The following is a 21,659-nucleotide window of genomic DNA, read 5'->3' as shown; positions in this document are numbered from 1 at the left end:
TCTTGCAATATTTGGCAAGATTTCAGACAAATTAACTGGTACAAAATAACAGGTTTTTTAAAGATCGGTAATTGGTGATTGGCTAGAAAACTGTAATGATGCATATATATAAAAATCCAAAACACAGATGCCAAGTCAGTATCCTATTGATATTAAGATAAATACCTTAGTTTCATATTCATGTAAAACATTTTAAATATTCACAAAGTAGTCAAAAGAAATCTAAATATTTATATATTTGAAAAAAAATATTGCAAATAAATGATTAAATGTCAGAAATATATACATATTTGTGTATATTTTATATACACCATATATAAATTAACGACTATATGCCTCTTTAAATTTTATTTTATTTTTATTTTACTTTATTTTACTTTATTTTATGTGAGGGCGGGACAAGTTACGCTATTGGTTTACGTGGGACATTCTGTCTTTCTATTGGTTCCTTTCGACGTCAATCACGGGTCCCTTCTGTTCCCTCTTCCTGTGTTACCGCCCTTGGTTGGACCGAGTGACAAACCTCAAACACACAGGAGTATCCGCCGCCACAGTCTCTTCAGAGTCTGGTGCTCTTTGGAGTTTTACCCAGCTACTTGTCTTTCAACTCAGGTGAGGAAAGCGGTTTCTCTGCGCCGACTGGAATAACTATGTGAATCTAGTTTTGAAGCCAGCTGTAGAGTATTACCGCTGTTGGGTTTAGCTCAGCGGCTAGCGACTTGAGTCATCTGCAAGCGCTAGCGTGTTAGCTTCTACATCTCATTCACGGTGTTCTGCATCCGACAAATGTAGCCTAGTTACCAACGAAAGTGTCCCATGAATGGCTTCGTTTAGTTTTAACTTTTACATAACTAAGGAGCGGAAGGTTTCGCCTGGTGTTGATAATTGCTACCAACACATTTATTGCCAGTTGTAAGTCATAAACATGTCAGGAGGCGTTAGCTAACGCCTTCCGATAGATACTTTATGATGATGACAGCTGAGGTGTCACCAAAGTAACATTCCTAGAAGTACGTATGTGATTAGTAGCGTTTTCTGGTGTGATTTTTATTGTCGGAGATAAGCAACCTTTGGTCATCTTGGGATTTATGAGAGAACTGGATTTTAAAATCTTAAAGTAAAGTGTGTCTGATTTTATTTCATTATTATTCGTGGCCAATTCTGTTACATAGTCAGACAATGCAAGTGCGAGACGGGGCATGTTGTGTCCACTCTGTGCTTGTCCGGGGGACTAAGACGGGCGTTTCATGGTTCCTAAGGTGCATTCTTCTGGTGGAATGACTCACACCAGGGTGGATATTTTGAGAAACGTGGTTTTATCAGTTTCACTGATTGTTGCAGATGCTATTGTACCTTTTTGTAAGTAAGTTTTTTAACTCACTTCCCCGTTCAAGAGATAAAACGAGCCTGTGTGTTGCTCACAAAAGGCAGTGTAAACTGCAGACTAAGTGGTGAATGAAGGGTGTGGCCCAAATCTTGGAGAAGTGAAGTTTTTCTTTACAGCCTAGTGGCCTTTACGTATGCTGTGAGACAGGTATTCTAATATTAGGTAGAAAAGGGGTTTTGTCCCTTGCCAGCTTTAGATTTCTTCTTTTTATCACCACGTTATCAGCCGCATATGAACAAATGGCCTTTGTTTTTTTCCTCATACCTTTTCAGTGGGGAGTGTAGGCTGGCATTCGGCCAGAAAAGTGAACTGGAGCAGGAGTTTTTGAGCAAATATATACATTTATCAAGCTGCACTGTTTGAACCCTGGCATTTGCATCAACTTCATGTGAAGAAGTACAGGATGAGTCCTTGTGTATATAATATCATATGGTGGATTTGGACTGCTGGGAAATATACAAATCATGCGTGTTTGTTGGAAAAACACTCCACTTCCTGTCTGGAAATTGTTAAGTTTATTCAAACTCTGAAGAGACATGTATGTTTGTGTTAGTCTCTTGCATAAAAGTGATTTTTTTTTATATTTGCCTTCTTGTTACTATCTCAGTCCATCTGTTTTCTATCATTTCTCTCCCACTGCTGTTCACCTCTGGAGACCGAACATAGAAACCGGCAAGGAGAGTAACAACAGGGTGGAGAGAGAGAGAGAAAGAGAGGGGAGAGTAAAACTAGAGGAGGAAGTTCAGTGCTGAGTCCCATGGGCATTATAGCTGGGTTATTCTAACTATAGTCCATTTCTGCATGGTTGGGGCGTTGTTCCATTATAATTTAATTCTACTCACCACTTCCTGTCTCACCATTGAGCTTACAAATTATTCTTCCTCCAGCTTCACTCACTGAGGAATGCAGTGTGGAGATAATCTGGATATTTGTTGAGAGAATTTTACAGATAACAGCGGTGAATTTGTTGTTTTCACTAACAGGGGTCACGTGCTTTGACCTCGAGATTACTGTGATTAATGCGGTCTGAACGTGGAAAACACGTAGCCTTTGAAAACGACATGAAGTTGTCAGGTTTCCGGTCGGCTGAGTCCACAAGTCGGCGAAGGAAAGGTGAAGGTGAGCGTCGGGCTCACGAGTTTGCTGTATTGCTGGCGTCCTGCCATCTGTTGTTGTCCTGGAGGATTAGCGGAGAGGGAGAAAGGAATCAATCAGGTTGGACTAATGTATTCTCTCAGTGTCTCCACCTCAGCTTGAGCCCACCCTCTGCCATCATTATCCCTGGATGCATGCTCCATTACTGCTCTGTCTGCACACTTGAAACCGCCGGGCCTCACCTACAGCACAATGCCTGTGGAGCGGCATCAATGATGCATGATGAACATAAGGGAAAGTTGGGTAGCGTTATTCAGACTTAGTCTCGGTGCAGGAGCCTTAAACGTTGGTGGTCTTTTTCCGGGTTCTCGTGTCACGGTGTGCCAGCTCGTTTCTTTACCGAAACAATCTGGAGGGTTTTGTGATTTCACGAGAAAACAAATCATACCACTGATGTCTGAGAACAGCACAAATGACTGCTGATGTATTTACTGGATGATTTAGATTTATTTGCATCTTATTTGGATTCATGGGACTTTTTTAGACAAAAGGATTGAAGCAGATAGTTTGATTATGATGCAACACTAGGAAGGCGCAGTTAGCGAGTTTCTGAAGGTATACTAGCACAGAGTCGCAGTATTTCACATAAGCAAAAAATATACAGCACGATAAATTGCTTTTGTTAAAATATAAAAAAAATACTGAATAAACACTTGCGAGATTTTATGGTAGATTTGATCAGCTGTCCATATTTCAATTTATAATGTAATTACTCTGTATTATCAGGCCTGTCACAATAACAGATTTTGCTGGACGATAAATTGTTTCATCAGTTATTGCGATAAATGATAATATTGTTATTACTATCATGTATTTACTGGATGATTTATCCATGTAAATATCCATTATGTTATTATGAGACTATTTTCAAGTTATATCTTCATAGTAATGCAGGCTCACCCTCTCAAAGTCCAATAAATTTAGTTTTGTAGAGAACACTAAGCACTGCAACAGGAAGACCTTAAACAATAAATAAACACGCACAACCAAAACCAGAAATAAAATGGATTGTGATGTCTCTGTGAGTAAAATTGCCCTTCAAAACATGTTAATCATCAGAATGGAAATTATCTTTCTCCTTTTAATTCATTATGTGATTAACTGATTAACTGCGACAGGCTTGGTTGTTATTATGTAATAGTATAGTATCGTATTATATTATTGTGTTATGTTCTGGTTGTTTCTTTGTGTCAACCATGTGTGAGTTGTATTTAATAATTTAAAGTTTGTTTGGATTGGTTTCCTGTCCAAACCACGAGGCCAAAGAATGAAAACCCACATTCAGATTGAAGTCGATTGAACTGAATCTGTTTTTCATTGGCGGTCCCAGCAGGACATTTGGGAGAGATTAAAGCAGCAGATTATTAGATTTATTTGCTTTTGATTATAGTTATTAGTAACATTTTGGTTCAGCTTGGCCTGCTGTAAGTCAGTCAGTTTTTTAAATTCCCTGTGAAAATTTTCACCATTTCATGAATAATTAGATGCAGGAGTAGAAGTGATTGAGGAACTGACCAGTCTGGGAGACTAATAAAACTTTTTATGTAGCTCTCTGGACAAAATAAATAAATAAAAATCAGTCGGGGAACCTGCGGGGAGCTGCCACCACATGTTGAAAGAATCTTTGCAGCTGTGAAGCACAGAGTTGAATTTTTTTAATTTGTTTTTAGTTTGTTGATTTGAGATGAATCAAACTCCCCTGTAGTCTGGGAGCATTCAGGATTCCCAGCTAAACTCACCTGCCATAAAAACATAAATATCACCTTGAAATACAACAGGTGTTAAACACAAGCTTTTCAGAACGCTGCATGTGTGAGCCTGCGTATAAACACAAACGTCCTTGCGTGATAGGCAGGAGGACCTTCGGGGAAGTCCTGCTGGTGATCTGGAAATGATGAGGTCATTATAAGATTTAAAATGTGGTGTGGGAGAGCGAGCTGCAGGCTGAATCCTCTGACCTAGGTAAACCTATCCAGACTCCAGCTCCTTCTCTTGTCTAGATTATTTAACCTCAACTATTGTTATGTTTAATCATTTAGTCCCAAAACAAATGGATCTGTCTGGATTTGCAAAAACCACTAAAAGCTTCTGTTTGTTTTCTGAAGTTGATCATGTTTTCCATATGATTTCCAGAGTTTTTTTTTTCCTTTCTGACCCTTATGGGAATAATCGGATGATTTGTCAGAGCCTGAGAAAGTTCGTCTTTTGTTCCAGCTGCGTGTTGCATCGCTGGAAGGACAAGGCTGCTTTCCAGCACAGCTGTGTCCCACTATTGTTTCACAAGCACGGGTTCACGTTGTTTATCTCGGCTGGGAATGTGCAGCTCCTCGCATTTTTTAAAAAAATTTTTTATTCTACGCTACCTGACGTGAAAACAAAAATAATTTGTTCGTTTTTCTCCCGCAGACTGCCCCCTTCCTCCGTGACCTGGAGCAGAAACACTGAGCAGGACCAGAGTGGCTGCCGCGGTTTGTTTGCCGTTCGCTGTCGCCTAGCAAGCTATAGCCACCATGGCGCTGTCGTTCAAGAAGGACCTCGAAAAGTACAAGGATATCGACGAAGACGAGATCCTGAACAAGCTGTCGGAGGAGGAGCTGAAGCAGCTGGAAACGGTTCTGGAGGAGGTGGATCCTGAGGTCAGGGCCCGGCGAGGGCTGGAGGAGCTCCATGGCTCTTCATCGGGGACGGGAGGGGTTTCTGTGGTGGAGATTTGACTAAAATGTCAGATAAAAAAAACCTTCTAATTGAACTGGTTTGACTGCGACACGGTTAAGACGTTTTAATTAGAAGGAAATCCCTCTTCAAATTATTGCTGTTTTCCTGTTGTTTCTCCTGGAATGCTTTGAATTCCAGTCTTTTCTTTGTACACCTCTCACTCTGAAGCCGCTATAACCGGAAAATGAGCTAAATCTGCAGCAGCCTCCCTCAGTCATGTTGCATGTGTTATCTTATAAACTGTAGAAAATCATAAATTGCCTCCACAATGGGTGGAGGCTTTATTTAAAGTCCTGTTATGTGATGTGGGACAAATAACCTCACAAGACCAACAGGAAGCACTTAGCAACAGTAGAGACATGCAGCACAGCTCCTTCTGTGCTGCATGTCAAGAGAAAGACTAAACTCCTCGGCCTTGCAAAGGAAGCGTTGGACTTCGATGGAGACAAACTGGCTTGATGAACGTTTCCCTTTTTTAGCCATTCAGGTTTTTCTTCTGCATTGCTTTAGCTAAACCATCTGGATCCTTCCTGATAAACTGGTTTATACATCCGTTTTTATTGTAGTTTTAGGGAGCAGGTATTTCATTTGCTGCTTTTTAATCCATGTTTTAACATTTGCTCATTGCTCTGTGTTTGGTAGCATTTTCTATTTGTTTCCAACGAAAGCAGTTATTTAGCAAATGGGTATATTTTATTTATTTCTTATACTATTGTAGTGGAGAGTTCTTTAAAGTTTTTTGTAACATTTTCTGAGAGAGGGAAAATGTTGCAATGAATCAATCAGTCCCCTTGTTTGTTTTTCTGGGGGAGAACTGATTGCATTTTTCTGTCCAATCACTGAACTTTAAAAAGCCTCATCTGACAATTCAGATTTTTGCTAATAACAATTTTATTTTTTGACTGAAAAGTCGCTAAATATAGCAACAGTATCTCTAAGTTGGCAACAGTAAGGTGACTTGTACTACATGACGTGTGTATTAGCCTATATTGTCGTTTTTATGATACTCACTTAGCTGCGTTAATAAAGTGTTTCTCCGGACACAATGAAATGTTAAAACATGTTGAATCGCATGTGGCTTCAAAATGCTCCTTGTCCTTCCTCTGCAGAATGCGCTCCTTCCAGCCGGTATGCGGCAGAAAGATCAGACCGATAAGTCGGCCACTGGGCCGTTCGACAGGGATCGGCTGCTCAAATACCTGGAGAAGGAGGCCATGGAGTACAAGGACAGAGACGACATCGTTCCCTTCACTGGGGAGAAAAAAGGTGAGTGTCAGGGTTCCTTCTAGGATTAGGATGTTGTTTCTAAGGTTGTTTTGTTTGGCTAATCTGGTGGAGAATGAAACGGAGACAGCAGAGAAGGAGGATTCTCAGAGAAAGAGAGTGATTTGTTCACCTTGTGGACAAAAACCCCCCGACACAGATCCACTCGCTTGAGGGGATTTCTGACCTTGATTCATTTCTGCAAGTTTTCTTATGTATGAGCTCTTCAAAAGTTTAAAGATAAAAATTTCCTCACTGGTTGTGTACCAAACTAAAATCTGCTGCAGAATCCAAACCCTGGCTTTGGCCCATTTATTAAGGTAAACTGGTTAAACCGTATCAGCAAACATTGTAGCCGGGTCATTGATGTAGCGTATTTATGATAGAGCTGTTTAGCTTAGGGTGCTTTTGTTTTTCTTTTTTACTTGGTAATATTAGTTTTAAAAGCTTATTTCTCTCGGGGTTTCTGGGAATTTTGATCCTCCATGTTTTGTTTACAGGGTTTCTGCATACAAAACCTCAGTGGCATTGTTATCCTAACACCAGGACATGTTACCCAGTCATTAACATCTTCCAAAATCCGCCCTGCAAACCCGCAGCTTTAATTTGTCATGTGGTATATAGTGATTGAATTTGAAAGCTTTTAATTCGCTAAAAAGTGACACAAGAGATCGTACTAAAAAGTTGGAATGAAGCAAATCTTCTTCTATTCTTCCTTCAACCTGTCTACACTTACATATTTTGGTTAAATTCTAAAATACTTGTTTGATTTGTTTTGCTATAGAACAAAAATAAAGCTAAGTTAAGTTGGTATTTTGACCTATGCGGATATGACATTAAGTCTGTGATATTGCTGTGTTTTCTCTGGAACTGAATCAGAAGTGTTTACCCAACAGAAACCCAGCAGCCATGATGATTTGCAGGTTTTTGTGGCTTATTTTGAATAAAACCACATGAGTAAGAACTGGCTAGTTGCTATCACGGGCTAATAACTGTATTCCTTTGGAGAAAAGGATTCAGGGTGTATCAGAGGAATACAAACAGCAGTAATTCCTGTTTGTGTCTGGGATTACTAATGCTTCTCTGTGGCGGAGGAAGGTTTGTGCTTCGTAATGGGAGGTAGAAACCAGTTTACTGCTTCATCGTGACCATGTGTTTTTATTACCAGCACTCAGTAGACGTGTGTCTTAAACCCCACTCTGACGATTCTGCCTTGTTATGGTTTGATCCAAATTTGGCAGAAAAAAATGATTAAAAGCATTTTAGCAGTTCTGTTTTGCTCTCCAATCGTTTTTATTTTGTTTAATATGATTTAGCGTGCTTTGTGTGATGTTAGAGATTGACAGCTGAAAAATCTCCACGATGTCGTGTCAGAAATGAACTACGGTAAAAGTGAAAGATCTGGTTTTTCTCGTCTTGATAAAGATTTAACTGGCCTACAGTTAAACTCTTTGGAGTGTAACGTCGGCTGTTCATTTGGCTTCAACATTTCAAGATATTGAATCACAGTCATCACTATCGGTGTGTGCAGAAATACAAACCCAAAAGGCTACCTAGACTATATTTGATTCATTTCTTTAATAGCTGACATGTTAAAGTTCATAAAGAGCTGCTGGATATTTACCCCAAGTCCTGCAGCGTGTGTAGCTGTTATCGCAACCTCCTCCTTGTTGGCACATCTATTGAAGTTCTCATCCTGGTATCATGTTTGTGTGAGAAACCCGCAATGCTAAGAAGCTTTTCTGAAATTATAGCTGACACTTAACATAATGTATAATCTCGCACTGATACAAATATCGTTTTCACACTGCGGCTCGTCCCGTCGCTTTCCCAGGCTTGTTACAGTAGAGTGTGAAGAGCACGAACGGGAAAGTTATCACTGAGTAAAATGCTGATTGTTGTAGCATTTACAGACTAACTAAGATGGATTTTACAAAGGCTTTATTTTCCAGTGATCTGAAAATCTCAGCTTTTTTTGACCAGTCTGGATGATCGCTATTCTTTCTCAGAAGCAGCTATGCAAATCTACGCTTAAGCCTTATTTGAATTGAGATGAGACTTGAAACATTTGTTGTTTTCACAATATCTATTCAACTATTCTTATTTTGTTTCCATTAATGTCATAAGCTGTCAGATTTGCGACCTTTCCCAACAATTACTAGAAAAGGATTCTCCAAACAAGCAGAAATCTGTTTTATCAGAGTGAATACACTCAGGAAGGAAGCTTCTCTTACAAAACAAATCCCTGTAGAACCAGATGGACTGCTGTAAAAACACAACCTAGTCTTTTATCGACATGTCTGCTCTATTCTTACACGGTTCTGGTAATCATAACCACAGTTTGGATGCAATGTTTGTAACAAACATGGCAGAAGAAGCAGATGAAAATCTGAAATCTCATAAGAAAGCAGAGGAAACATGGAACTGACGTCCTTCCTGGATTTACCCACAGCGAGTTGGAAATTAAACTCTCTCTCTCTGCCTGCTCATGTGTTCAATAACTTCCTATGACAACATGGAAAACTTGGATCACTGTTGGCCGGTGGTTCTGTGGATTCTGTCCTCCCTTGTTATACTCGCCCCCTACTGATATTTAATGTGGTTCTGAGTGTGTGAGGCTCAGAACCAATGATGTTAATAATGTCAGTGGAAGACGGCTTTGCTCAAATACCGTAGAAACCACTGCAGATCTTTAATGGCTTAATTTCAGTGCTTATTGTCTTTCCTTTCAGTTGCTCTAGAGTTGCTTCAGGGTTTGTCGGCCTTATTAACTCATGTTGTGGCCACCGAAGCAGAGAATCTGTGGTAACTTCAAAATCTCTTAAGTTGGCTTTTTTTAAATTTTTTTTTAAGTTGGATGTCTTTGAAAGCACAGAAGATCCAATAAACATTTTGGAAATGAGTTATTATTACGGCATGTATTTGGCTTTGTTCTGCTAAAAGGAGTAAAAAGAAACAGCATGTTGGACAGAATAAAATTCAGTTTTACTCTCTGTGCTGGTAACATGGATTACTATCCTGTCCACTGACAAAATAAGAGTATAATAGACTTCCAACCTCCCATTTTACAATTATGATTACATTTTCTTTGTCATCACCTTTTGGGGATCTGAGTTAAATAAGTTGAGCCAGTGATGGAGGACACCGGGGTCAGATCTGGAGATGAATGCACAAAGAACGACGTTCTGAAAATGGAGGACATGACGGACACACTGAGGCTCCTGTTCATGGGACTGTCCTACAACAACAATGTCTTCAGAGTGAGACTATTTCTGATCAGCAGTAATACACACTTCTACTGGATAGGGGTTGGCATTTATTGTATTGTCGCAGTTACTGATGGTAAATTAAAAAAAGTTAGTTTTTTTTTTTGACTATTTTCTGCATCATTTGTCCCACGACAGCATCAATAAATACCAGTAAGCTTGAAAATATGATTAAATGCAGTTTCTGTGTCCACTTTTTTGGGAATATTTTCCAAGAACACCATTTGTGTTTGTGACGCTCCGAATGCTGTGCCACATAGTTACCTAACAAATAAGTAAAAACCTCACATTGTAGCTTGTGTGTGATTTGTTTTACATGTCAGATAGACAGATTCTTCATGGTTGGTCTGAAGCAGCTGAACAGAAAGAGTTGCATTGTTTGTGGTGGAATCTGTTTTTTTTTAGTTGCCAAATTGTTCTGACACCACATGTCCTGTTCAGGCATTGCTGTTGTTCTGTTTTTACTCTAAGGTCCAGTGTGACTATCCCATTCACTCAATGTTTGCATAAAATCGCACAGAAGACAAATTCTTTACTCGACAGTCTCTGTCATTTGTCCCCTCCTCTGGGTTAAATATCTCCACTGAGGGCTTGGCTCTGAATGCTGCTTAATGACTGTATTTAGTGTTTACTGGGTTTACAGGAAGTGCCAGAGCCCCCACTGGGCAGCACTTTGAACAATTTGAGTGACTTGAATGAGTTGGAAGAAAGAGAACGAGGGAGGGCCGGTCGTTGGTGGGTTTGTGTGTGGAAGGGGACGGGCGTACGGAGGCAGCAGAGAGCTCCCACTGCATGGCTGATCTGCCAGCTGTAAGTGCTCGTTGCCTCAGCAGTGCACTTTATGTTAGACTCAAGTTTTTGTTGCATGACTTTCTTCACACTGTTGGCGTCTTTCCTCAGATTGGTTGCCAAGGAAATCCTGTCAGAAAGTCATGGCTGCTCCTAGCTCGGTTTGAGACGTTTCCTACGTCGCGATTAATATTCTTTCTAGGAACGCATCACTTAGAGCTCATTAAAATAATGCTAAAAATTCCCAGAAAGAAAATGAAATGCAGTAATTTCACTCATGTTTAGTTCCAATGAGCTATTGGGTTGAAACTTCAACGTGCTAGCAAGATTCAGCATACATTTATTTTTGAATTTCCCACTGATACTTTGACATGTAGCAAGGGAAGCCGAAATTAACCCAGCGACCTTAATCAGAAGCTCCTAATGAATAACAATCTCATGCAAGTTTCCCATCTGACTTGTGTGTCCTTCCTCCACAGGTAAAGTATTTGTTCCCAAGCAGAAACCAAAAGAAATGTTCCAGGAAGAAGCCACGACCCTCGATCCAGAATTAGAAGAAGCTCTCTGCAGCGCCACAGACACCGAATTGTGTGATTTAGCAGGTAAGAATGACGACGTTTAATAAACGTTTCATGGTGGCACTTTCAGGTGGGAGAATCTGTTTCCTGGACGACTTGATATTCTGCATTCATTAACTCAGACCTGCATGGAAGAGTCGAACGGGGAAAACCGCTGTTGATGGAAAGCCGTCAGAAAGCGTTTTCGAGAGCCGGCGTCCTGCAACAGATCCGTTCCCACTTTCCAGAGAGCAAAACAAAAAATTGTACAACTTTCCTTCCACTTTTGAATTATTACAGATGATGTATTATGTGTGGAAAGGGATATAAATACTCTTGCAGCGGAACAGCAGCTCTTAAACACACATCAGTGTGACTCATCGAAAAGAAAATCCAGTTGCAGCTGCATCCAGCCAACATCTGTCCGATCCGAGTCTTTCCTGGGATGGAAAAATACAAGCCGTTTTCCCCCCTCGGCCTTTCCCTTGGCATCGTCTTTTACGCCGTGTGCTGATGGATGAAAGAAAAAAAGGGCTGACTGAGCAGCATAACACCTCCCATATGCAATGCTCTCCAGATTAGATCATCTTACCTTCGCACTGAACTGCAGAATTTCTGCTTACACGGTTATTTCTCACCAGTTATCGAACAGATTTTCCTCCTTTGGTTTACAGCTATTCTGGGTGTGCACACACTGGTCACCAGTAATCAGACATACGATGGAACTGGAAGTAAAGAGGGCTACAACAGTGAGTACAGTGAAGTTTTTTTTTTTTCACTCTTTGTAATTACCCCCAACAAGGTCAATATTGTGACCTCAGCTTCTCCGTCTCTTCCAGACGTGGTGAAAGGAGAGAAGATGAACCCGGTGTTCGATGAGCCTCCCAACCCCACCAACGTAGAAGAAACGCTGCAGAGGATAAAAAACAACGACGGCTCCTTGAAAGAGGTCAACCTTAACAACATTAAGGTACGCACAAGTCCAAACGCAGAGTTGACCCGCGTAGGGTACAGCCTCCTCCAACACCAACGATCTTCTTTCCCCAGAACATTCCCATTCCCACGCTGAAAGACTTTGCCAAAGCAATGGAGAAGAACACACACGTCACAAAGTTCAGCCTGGCAGCGACACGGAGTAGCGACCCAGTTGCTGTGGTGAGATGGAGCGGTTTGTGGGCTTTTAATGGTTCTGTTGACACGTAACTGCGTCGTAACACCTTTCTTTCTTTCCTTCTTTCTTTTTTCTTTTGCTTTCCCTTTCTGTCTTCTAGGCATTCAGCGACATGCTGCGGGAAAACAAGACGCTGCGGAGTTTGAACTTGGAGTCCAATTTCATCACTGGAGCAGGAGTGCAGTCTTTGGTGGAGGCGTTGCGAGATAATGACACACTCACCGAGATCAAGATAGACAACCAGGTGAGTAACGTAAAGCGAGGAATTAAACTCGCTCTGCTAGTCACATAAAGCTCAGCCTGTAGGGAGCAAAAGTACAACTTTGAGATATTTCCACTGTATGTTCGAAGCCAAAAATAGATTTGTAGGTAATAGTAGCTGGATTTTAGCTGGTGATGTTAAGGAGATAGTTTCCCATTTTTTTTCTGCATGGTAGCAATATGATGGAGTTAAAGGTTTAATCTTTTATTTTATGTGACCCAATCTTTTATTGGGTCACAAATGGCCCTCGGGCTGCAGTTTGGACCCCCTGTTTTAGATCACTGTGGTTTCATAAACGGGCAAAAATGTATGTTGATGATCAAATAACTAGCTGTCATTTGTCCTGACAGCCATGTGTGTTTTAATAGTACGGCTTCTAGCTGAAAGGAGGAAGCTGGACTGTTTCCGTGCGGTGGGAGCTTCTTCCTGCCGTCGTTCCCCGTTAACCTCCTTGTGATTGTGTGTTCCTCAGCGGCAGCAGCTGGGCACCACCGCGGAGATGGAGATAGCTAAGATGTTGGAACAGAACAACAGCATAGTCAAGTTCGGCTACCACTTCACCCAGCAGGGGCCTCGGTCCCGGGCTGCTGCGGCCATCACCAAGAACAACGACCTCGGTATGATTCACATACGCACGCAAAGACGGATGAAATTAACCTCCTGTTTTAAAATTAAAACAACTGAGTTATCAGCTGGTATCGGTTGCTACGGAAATATCCTGACAAGTTAAATTTAGACCTCTGTGAACTTCTGTTCAGCTTGCAGTCAGCAGTGACCAACTCTCCTCTTTCCTTTAGCTCCTCCCCCTGTCAGAGCTGCCGTTGCACAGGTCTGATGCATGGGGTGTGTCAAGGGGTTGATCGTAACAGAGGCTTCCTTCACAGTGTCTGAGTGATGCATTCACTGCATTAACAGTTTGAAAACCCTGAGAGTGACGACATCTCACTTCTTGTTTCCTGTACATGCTGACACACGCTGTTGAAATGGTTTAAACTTTGACCACAAAGTTGACGATGTCTCACTTCCTGTCTTTAAGTCGGACTAACAGCCGTGTGAAGCGTAGAGACGATACCGCATGCTTGCTTTTTGCCAATCTTTGATATGTTAATGCTTTTTTAAAATATTGTTGTTTTTTTTATGCTGTTTTCAGTCCGCAGGAGGCGAGTGGAGAGGGACCAGTAGAGACGGAGCACGGCCTTCCTCCTCCGAGCCAACCCTCCTGTTCATCTCATCGCGTGGAATAATTTCAGCCATTGCCCTGGTCTCATCTCACTGCGTGAAAGTTTTAGTCCTGTGCCAAACTAATGGGGCAAGGCATGCTCAGCCTGAACAATACATCAGAGAAGAAGGGAAATAACTGGAATCGCCCTCTCCCTGTTCATGTTTCTTATGTTTGTTCTCGATGTTGTAAATCTCATTAGTTTTTAAAACGTGTCATTTCAGCTGCTCTTATTTTGAGCCTTTATATTTACCTGTCCAGACTTTTTACATGATTTTTGTTTTTTCTTTCTTTCTTTTATACGGCGCTATAATACATGTGAAGTAGTCATGCACAATACCAAGTAACAAACAACAGCTTTGAGGAAAATCTGAAAATAATAATAAAAAAAAAAAAACATTTGGAGACTTGTGTTGCCCGTTCTGTTTGCGGCTGAGATCAGAGCTTCTTTTGAAACGATGTGTTAAAGCAGCAGAACCTGTCAGAAGTTTGTGCTTACTTTTGATGACTCTGGGCTCTAATGGAGCGCGGCAGCATGAGGCGCTGTGGTTTGCAGGTGTTGTTTATTGAAACCCTCTTGAAAAGCTGGCAGGACTGGACCTGGTGTGCTGTAATGGTTGGTCTGAACCCAGTCAGTGACGTGTGTTAAAATCACGTAGATAACCTTGGTTTATCTCCTTGTGTAAAAAAAACAACTAATTACTTATTTACTGTTCTAATCTAGCTGAAGTTCTTGCTTTGGTACAGCTGCAATTTTAACATTAATTATTTCGATCAAAAAAGTATAAACTAGGTCAAAATGTTTAGTACAATGCTTATTTTGAAAAAAAAAAAAAAAAAACGTAGAAAAATACAAGTCAGAGAAGATTTTGATGCGCAATCATGCCAAAGACTAACACACGTAGTGCAGATGATGCAACAGTAGACCACTTGCTTTTAACTCCACAGCGTAGACCCCAGGAAACAAAAGTCTACTTATAAAAAAGAAAAGAAATTTGGACATTTTTACATGAAGCAATGCTATTTCCCCTTATTTTGTTTTGACCTTTCCATAACAATTTGCTAGCTCACTGAGACACGAAAAATGTTTCCTTCCAGCTCCGTCTTGCAGATTGAAGTTGTCATTTGAAGCCTTCGTCGTCCCCCGACACAAACTCACAGGTTCAGCGGTAGAGCCGAGTTGGGAATCCAGGGGCATCGATCAGAACGTTCCTCTGACCTGCTAACCAGGACTTACTTGAACGTTGTATATACTGTTTATAGGAACAATATGCTGGCATGACGTCCTCACTTGTGAACATCAAGTTTCTGTTGACCAAAAAGCTTCACATTCCTTAGGAAAAATATTTTACTCTTTTATTTTTATTTTTTTTTTTAAATATCTCTGCACTTTTTCCATGTCCACATCTGCTAATATTTCCTCCAGACAGATTACTTTTGTATTCCTTTGTTTTCTGGTGAACAGTCACCTAAAGTGGATAACTTTTCTTTTTTTTTTTTTTTCTTGGGCTTATTGGTATCTGGTGGCTTGTAAGATGTGTATTAACTGTAAAATCCCATCTCAGATTGAAAGTATGCACACAGATACACACACGTGTGTCATAACCCACAAGTCACTGCTGAGATTTTTTTTTGTACCTGAACTCCACACTCTGTTAACACAAAGAATGTGTATTATTATTATTATTATTATTAAAAAAAAGGACAGGTTAAAAAGCACTGCTGAATATAAAATATCCTCAATAAATGTTTATATATACATATGGTGTCTTTGGGATTTGTTTGTATTAATTTATAACTAGTTCTAAAATAGTAACTAAGCTGCATGGTATTGTAAAGACTCTTGTTATGTTTCTTCCACAGTTCGCAGTGTGCTGTATCAAAATATAATGGAAAGTTAAGCGGAAGGAAAAAAGAAAAGCCACACGGATAACCCCAACATTCCAACATTGAGAAGTTTGTGAAGAAAAGACCAAAAGTGATTATAACAATGCAGCCTATGAAAAAAAAATCTTATATTTGAAATTAATAACAGAAATAAAATGACTCAAATGTTTTCTTCTACTGAAAGATAACAAACCGACATCAGAAACTGTGCTTGAAAATATTGAATTATTTAAAAGCAGAAACCAAGACCTCCAAGTTGTTTGTATATGCGTCTGGAAACCTTGATGTGATATTTGCATGAATGTAAAACAGCTGAGCCTGATTCATGTGTTGTTTATTTAGCAGGTCAAACATGATGAATGTGTAAAAGTTGCATTGTTGCTGACTTCGTTATAAGATCAAAGGGAGCAGACTTTAGAGCAAAAACATGAAATCTTCAGAGAAACCGGAGAACCTCCTTGGCAACACACCAACTAACAAACAAGCTAATTTTGCCGTCTTCAGAATCAGAGTGTTTACAAAAGTCACTCTGCAGCCTTGTGATTGCGGATCTCAAGTCTCCATTTCCAGATTCCCAGCTTCAGGAGTTTACGATCACCGATGGGCCTTTTGGGCTTGGCGTGGGTCTGTGTGTGGTGCACATGTGCAGCTTTTAATCAGATCCAGTTTTCTGCTTGTTTGCGCATGCCTGAAAGATGATGTAATGAACATGACTCCATCCCTCTGTAGGTTTCCCGTGCCAGAGCTTCGCCGTCAGAGAAAACTCTGCACCTCTGACACGAAACTTTGACCCGGCGAGGGTGGGAGGTGAATGACTCAAGTGTTTCAACACTGAGAGCAGAAAGAACAAGAGCCTAATGTTGCGTTTGTTTAGTCACAAAGGAATCATTTCACAAAGGAAAGATACAAACCTAGAACTGAGAGTACAACACACACATTTGTGCTTATGTAAGCACAGGACAACTGCTCCTTTAAACTGCCTACACATGTGGAAGAATAGAATACTGAACATAAACCTCGCAGCCTTTATTAGGGGTTTTCATGTTCAAACAGGACTCTCAGGAAGCTGTATTTATTCTCAACTTAAAAAAAGAAGAAGAAAGAAGCCTGAGAAGAGCTTGTCTCTTATTATATGTAGCAAAATGTGCAGTTTAGGAACAGCTCAAGCACAGCACAAAACTTAGTTTATCACAAAACTAAGAGTTGTAGAGCAAAAACAAATGTCTGGAAAAACGAAAAATAAATAAGACCTTCACATCATTTATCGATTTATCGATTGATTACAGAGGCAGAAATTCTCAGACAGAATCTGCGTTGGCAGCCACCAAAACAAAGACTGAAGAACGCTGAACATCTTAAGGTGACATCAGCTTTTACATTTTTGCAAATACTAAACCTTAATTCAGTTGGGAAGTTGTGGAGTGACATCAAGAGGCAAAACAAGATATGCAGGTACAATAACCATGGCATTTGTCTGAGTTACTTTCTTATTGCAACTGAGACAAAAGAACTGGAAAGTTGCTGGATTAAAATAGACCCAAACTAAAGAGTCAAGTAGCCAGGAAATGAAGTGCACATCAGAGCAGACTTTCATTATTAAATTTGTCCTCTATAACAGTGCTACAAGCTGTATTTGTGTTTGTCTCTTGATTCATTTGAAGTATAATGTTTTCCAGTGTGAGTTTCTGTTGTCCTTCAGCCAACACAAAGGAAACAGGAGCCTCTGGCTACATCTGCTTACTAATCTTAGAGGCTCCCTACCGGACTTTACACTCTATAGGAGCAGCAGCTGTACTATTTGCTCTGCGTAACTCATCAGTCATTCATAATTAATGTGGCTGCTGACATGATCCTGGATAAGTAGCCGCTTTATAAGTTTGTGTGCAGCTAAATCGATATTATGTCAGAACATTTCTCCCCAGCAAAGCGGACGGCGTATTTTTCCCAAGAGCGAAAATAACGTTAGAAAAAGAGAAACGCTAATGTAAAACCTAAATGCTCTACTTTAAGATGAGTAACTAACGTGCGCCATCTGCTGGAGGGAATATTCAGGCTCCAAAATCCAGTTGCCTGATTTTCAGCAAAAACCTGCCAGCACAAATTTCTGACAAATTTTAAAATCTTTATATTAAAAATTTGTTACGCCTTTTTAAAAAATTGAATTTTAAATGAATTTTACTTGTTTTCAAAACTCTTAAGTCCGTTCATGAACCCATAGATAGTAAATTGGAGACATGTCTGTGTAATGTAGCCTTTATTTTATTTTGGGTGGGGACCTTCTTATATTTATTTTCAAGGTATTAACTTACAATTCTTTTTTTTCAATTTGGTTTTGAGGCACATTAGCAGCCTCAAATTCAACAATTTTAGCTTTGAATTATTTAGTTATGACTATTTTTTACTTTTTCTTCTTTAAAATTGTTCCACTTATCAGTCTATAGTTAATGTATTCTTTGCTGTTCTTATTTAGTTGGCTTGTTTTATGTTTGTGTTGTAGAAAACATGCATCTGTGTCATTTTTTAATCTGCGGCGCTTTCTTGTGAAGTAAAGATGGTGTTTCTTTTCTCCTCTTATTTAATAAGAATGTTTTCATTGCATTTAAAGTTATATCATGTCCATCACCATTAAGCATCATTCTGTTGTATTTTTAATCTACTAACCAGTTTGTGTTGTAGTTTGTATGAAAAGTACCACAGAAATAAAGTTTGCTCAAACGATTGAGCTGCAACACCAAATATTTCCAGCAGGGGTCAGAATAAAACAAACTTTCCACTGCTCTAGTTCACGTTGGATCAAACCTTGAAGACGTCCAGAATTGCATCTGTGTATATTATGGCTTTGCAAAGACGTCTAAGTTCACCTATGAATAGTAAATAAATATGTTATGAATCACCTATTTTAAACAGGCTCTGTTGTTGTACAGAAATGCTCTCAGATTTTTTAAACTATTAATTTGGTGGACAAATTATGAAAGGAAATAAGGTCTCGAAAGGCTGAACTCCATTTGGCCTGGAGCCTTCCTAACTATAAACCACGGGTAGGAGTGAATTGGCACGGTCCTCTGTATCCTCTCTCCTATAAAGCTGGAGGTGGACTTGGATCAGGAGGCCGATTGTTATCATGGTTACAACATGAGAGACAAACTGTTCCTTCTCGTCTGTCTAAGAAAGAGAGCTGTTTCCCTTGTTATTTTTACAGCATAAGGACGGGATGGAGTTGTGTAAGTGGCTTTCTGTTGCGTGCTTTCGTCCTTTCCACATAATGCTTAAACAGACCATCCCCAGAAGAAATTAGCCACAACTAAAGAAGGGGAAACAAATATTACATGAATGCAGAATTGATTTAAAAAAAAAAAAAAGTGTCATGTCATATTGAAAGCTTCATGATTAATTAATGCGTCACGCTCCCCACTTCCTGGTCCGTCTCTGTTCCCTTGCATATGTTTAATGACCTGATTTCCATTTTAAAATGTCATGCAGCGAGACAAGCACAGCTCCATGTATGGCCTGGAGAGGCGCTGATTGAATCAATAAAGCATTCAAAGATCATGAATCCACTTAGTGCTTCTCCACTTTTGCTCCACGCTGGATCAAGTTTCACCTCTGCACATCCTGTTCGTCTCAGAGAGTCACCTGCAGCCTTTATGTTTCTCTCACAAAACATGTTGTCTCTTATTGATGCCACATTTAGAGCCCTTTTTTCTTTTTTTTTTTTTTTTTTTTACCCATCGGTGGTTAATACGGCAAAGCCTTTTGCGTGTTTTAATAAATGAACAAAGTTCCCCAACAAACCAAACAACGTCAGAGAGCTTTCCACCACTCGGCCCACTGAATAACCAGTAACAATACAGACTGCACAGACGGCAGTGGCAGGTGGCCATGACAATTTCCACTCACTGTCCGTCCAGTGATGAATACATGATTAGGAGGTCTCTGTTTTTCACAGGATCCCAGATTGGAATCACATAATGGAGTTTTGTCCTATTTGTAGTTTGCCAAATTGCATTACCTGTCAAATTGTCAAAGCATCCAGATGACATGTAGTCCTGAAATCTAGGTCAGAAGACGCTGCCTGACAAAAACAAAACTTGCTGACTAACAACCAATTAAAAAAAAAAAGAACTATGTTTTATTTCACACTAATGTTGGAAATAATCGTGGAAATAGATGGTGAATCTTTTCATTAGCTGTGATTATCAATGCAGATAAAACTATAACTGCATGATTTTAGTGTCAAACAGTGCAGCAAAGTTTTATCAAATTCACCTTCTAATGCCAGAAAACTTGGAGAAAAATTATATATATATATATATATATATATATATATATATATATATATATATATATATATATATATATATATATATATGCTTTCATTGAATTCAAAATGTTACGTGCATTAGGTAAGTATCTGGCATAACTGTCTCTTGAACTATATGACAAACAGACCCCTTTTCACACACCCACAAGCGCTCATTCACACACACGTTTAAAGATTCAAAATCCTGAAGGCTGAAGGTCATACTGGTTTCTGCTTGGATACCAGAGGCATCCTCTATTTAATAAAGTCGGTCACACAATTTGGATATCGTCCGCAGATATTCTTTTTGCAAAGGACAACATGCCCTGGCAAATATAAGCAACCAGCTTCTTCATATGGTATGCCTGGACTGCAGAGGCAAGACACGTTGGGGAAAAAAAGGGAAACAAACAAATAAAAAGGAACCACTTTCTGATCAGACATAAGACCCAAGCAGTGCTTCCTTACCACCATGCAAAAATCAGACTAATGTACTCCACCAATTTGGAATATGATAAAAAATTTACTTCAAAACCCTCATCCTACAACCGAATTAATTAAGTGTAATGCTTAATATTTTCTTGTCATTGCTGTAATGTCACAAGGAAAGTTCAAGATACTGGAGACATGTTTTCTATAAAATCAATCAAACTCGTTTGTTTCTCACTCTAGGGTCAGTTTTTGTCTTTGTGTTTGTGCTATTTTGTCTGTTATTGGATCAAGTTACAATTTACTATTGTGGAAACACACATATTTCTGAGTAGCTTGTCAACATACATCAGTGAATATCTGTAAATTTATTTGGTTTGTTTAGTCGATGTCAGCATGATTAGAGTGAATACTGGAAATTTTAAACCAGTACATAAACAGTCACTTCCTTATTTAGGAGACTCTATGATGATTTTCCATCTTGGAAAAATCCAGTTGATCATTTATGGCCTTTGTTAGCCATGTTAGGAGGAGAAAAATACATAGTTTCTATCACATGCCTGTTAACTCATTTAGTTTCACAGTGTCTGGCCAAATTACAAGAGTCACATTTCCCAGACAGGAGGGGAGTCATCACAAAGACCTGTGAAACCTTTCCACACAGCGTGAAAATAGAACTATTCGTAACTATTCAGTTCCTTTTAATGAAGTATTAGCTATTTTATTTGTGTTTTTATGGTCTGAAAGTAAACTGGCTTTAGCTATATCACATGGTGACCGAATATGTTGTGATGTTTTCAGATATTAAAAAAAGAGTTAAAAACATAAATAATATATATATTATATATATATATATATATATATATATATATATATATATATATATATATATATATATATATATATATATATATATATATATATAATATATATATTATTTATGTTTTTAACTATATATATATATATATATATATATATATATATATATATATATATATATATATATATATATATATATAGTTCCCTCCCTTAAAAGATAAGTTGACTTATCTTTAAGGGAAGATAAGGGAAGATAAGTCTTTATTTATTATTTCTGATATATAATAAATAAATATATAAATATATTAGAAATCATGTCATTGTTAGAAATACTATGGGTACTGGCTTTAGCTATATCACATGGTGACCGAATATGTTGTGATGTTTTAAGATATTAAAAAAAGAGTTAAAAACATAAATAAATAAATAAATAAACAAAT

At 39.1% G+C, this 21,659-nt stretch overlaps 1 protein-coding gene across 1 annotated transcript; it reads left to right on the top strand.

Annotated features, from left to right (window-relative positions):
- The first annotated feature begins 476 nt into the window (after positions 1–476).
- tmod2 (tropomodulin 2) lies at positions 477–15,545 on the top strand. Its single transcript, XM_014990248.2, has 10 exons — positions 477–612; positions 4,949–5,178; positions 6,367–6,523; positions 11,055–11,177; positions 11,807–11,881; positions 11,972–12,102; positions 12,180–12,287; positions 12,404–12,547; positions 13,038–13,182; positions 13,716–15,545. Exons 2-10 carry the CDS (start codon positions 5,053–5,055, stop codon positions 13,745–13,747), a joined length of 1,041 nt encoding a protein of 346 aa, XP_014845734.2. The 5' UTR covers positions 477–612; positions 4,949–5,052; the 3' UTR covers positions 13,748–15,545.
- The last annotated feature ends 6,114 nt before the right edge of the window (positions 15,546–21,659 follow it).

This window comes from Poecilia mexicana, unplaced genomic scaffold, assembly GCF_051168715.1.
Source record: "Poecilia mexicana isolate PSO_F unplaced genomic scaffold, ASM5116871v1 scaffold_3, whole genome shotgun sequence".
In the NCBI taxonomy this organism is placed as follows: domain Eukaryota; kingdom Metazoa; phylum Chordata; class Actinopteri; order Cyprinodontiformes; family Poeciliidae; genus Poecilia; species Poecilia mexicana.
This window is presented reverse-complemented; position numbering and strand designations above follow the sequence as displayed.

Bases quoted from the DNA above. Each gene is read 5' to 3' on its own strand.
- tmod2 (XM_014990248.2), top strand. From the start codon at position 5,053: ATGGCGCTGTCGTTCAAGAAGGACCTCGAAAAGTACAAGGATATCGAC. The intron at 5,179-6,366 runs GTCAGGGCCCGG...CTTCCTCTGCAG, and splicing joins TGGAGGAGGTGGATCCTGAG to AATGCGCTCCTTCCAGCCGG. The intron at 11,178-11,806 runs GTAAGAATGACG...TTTGGTTTACAG, and splicing joins CGAATTGTGTGATTTAGCAG to CTATTCTGGGTGTGCACACA.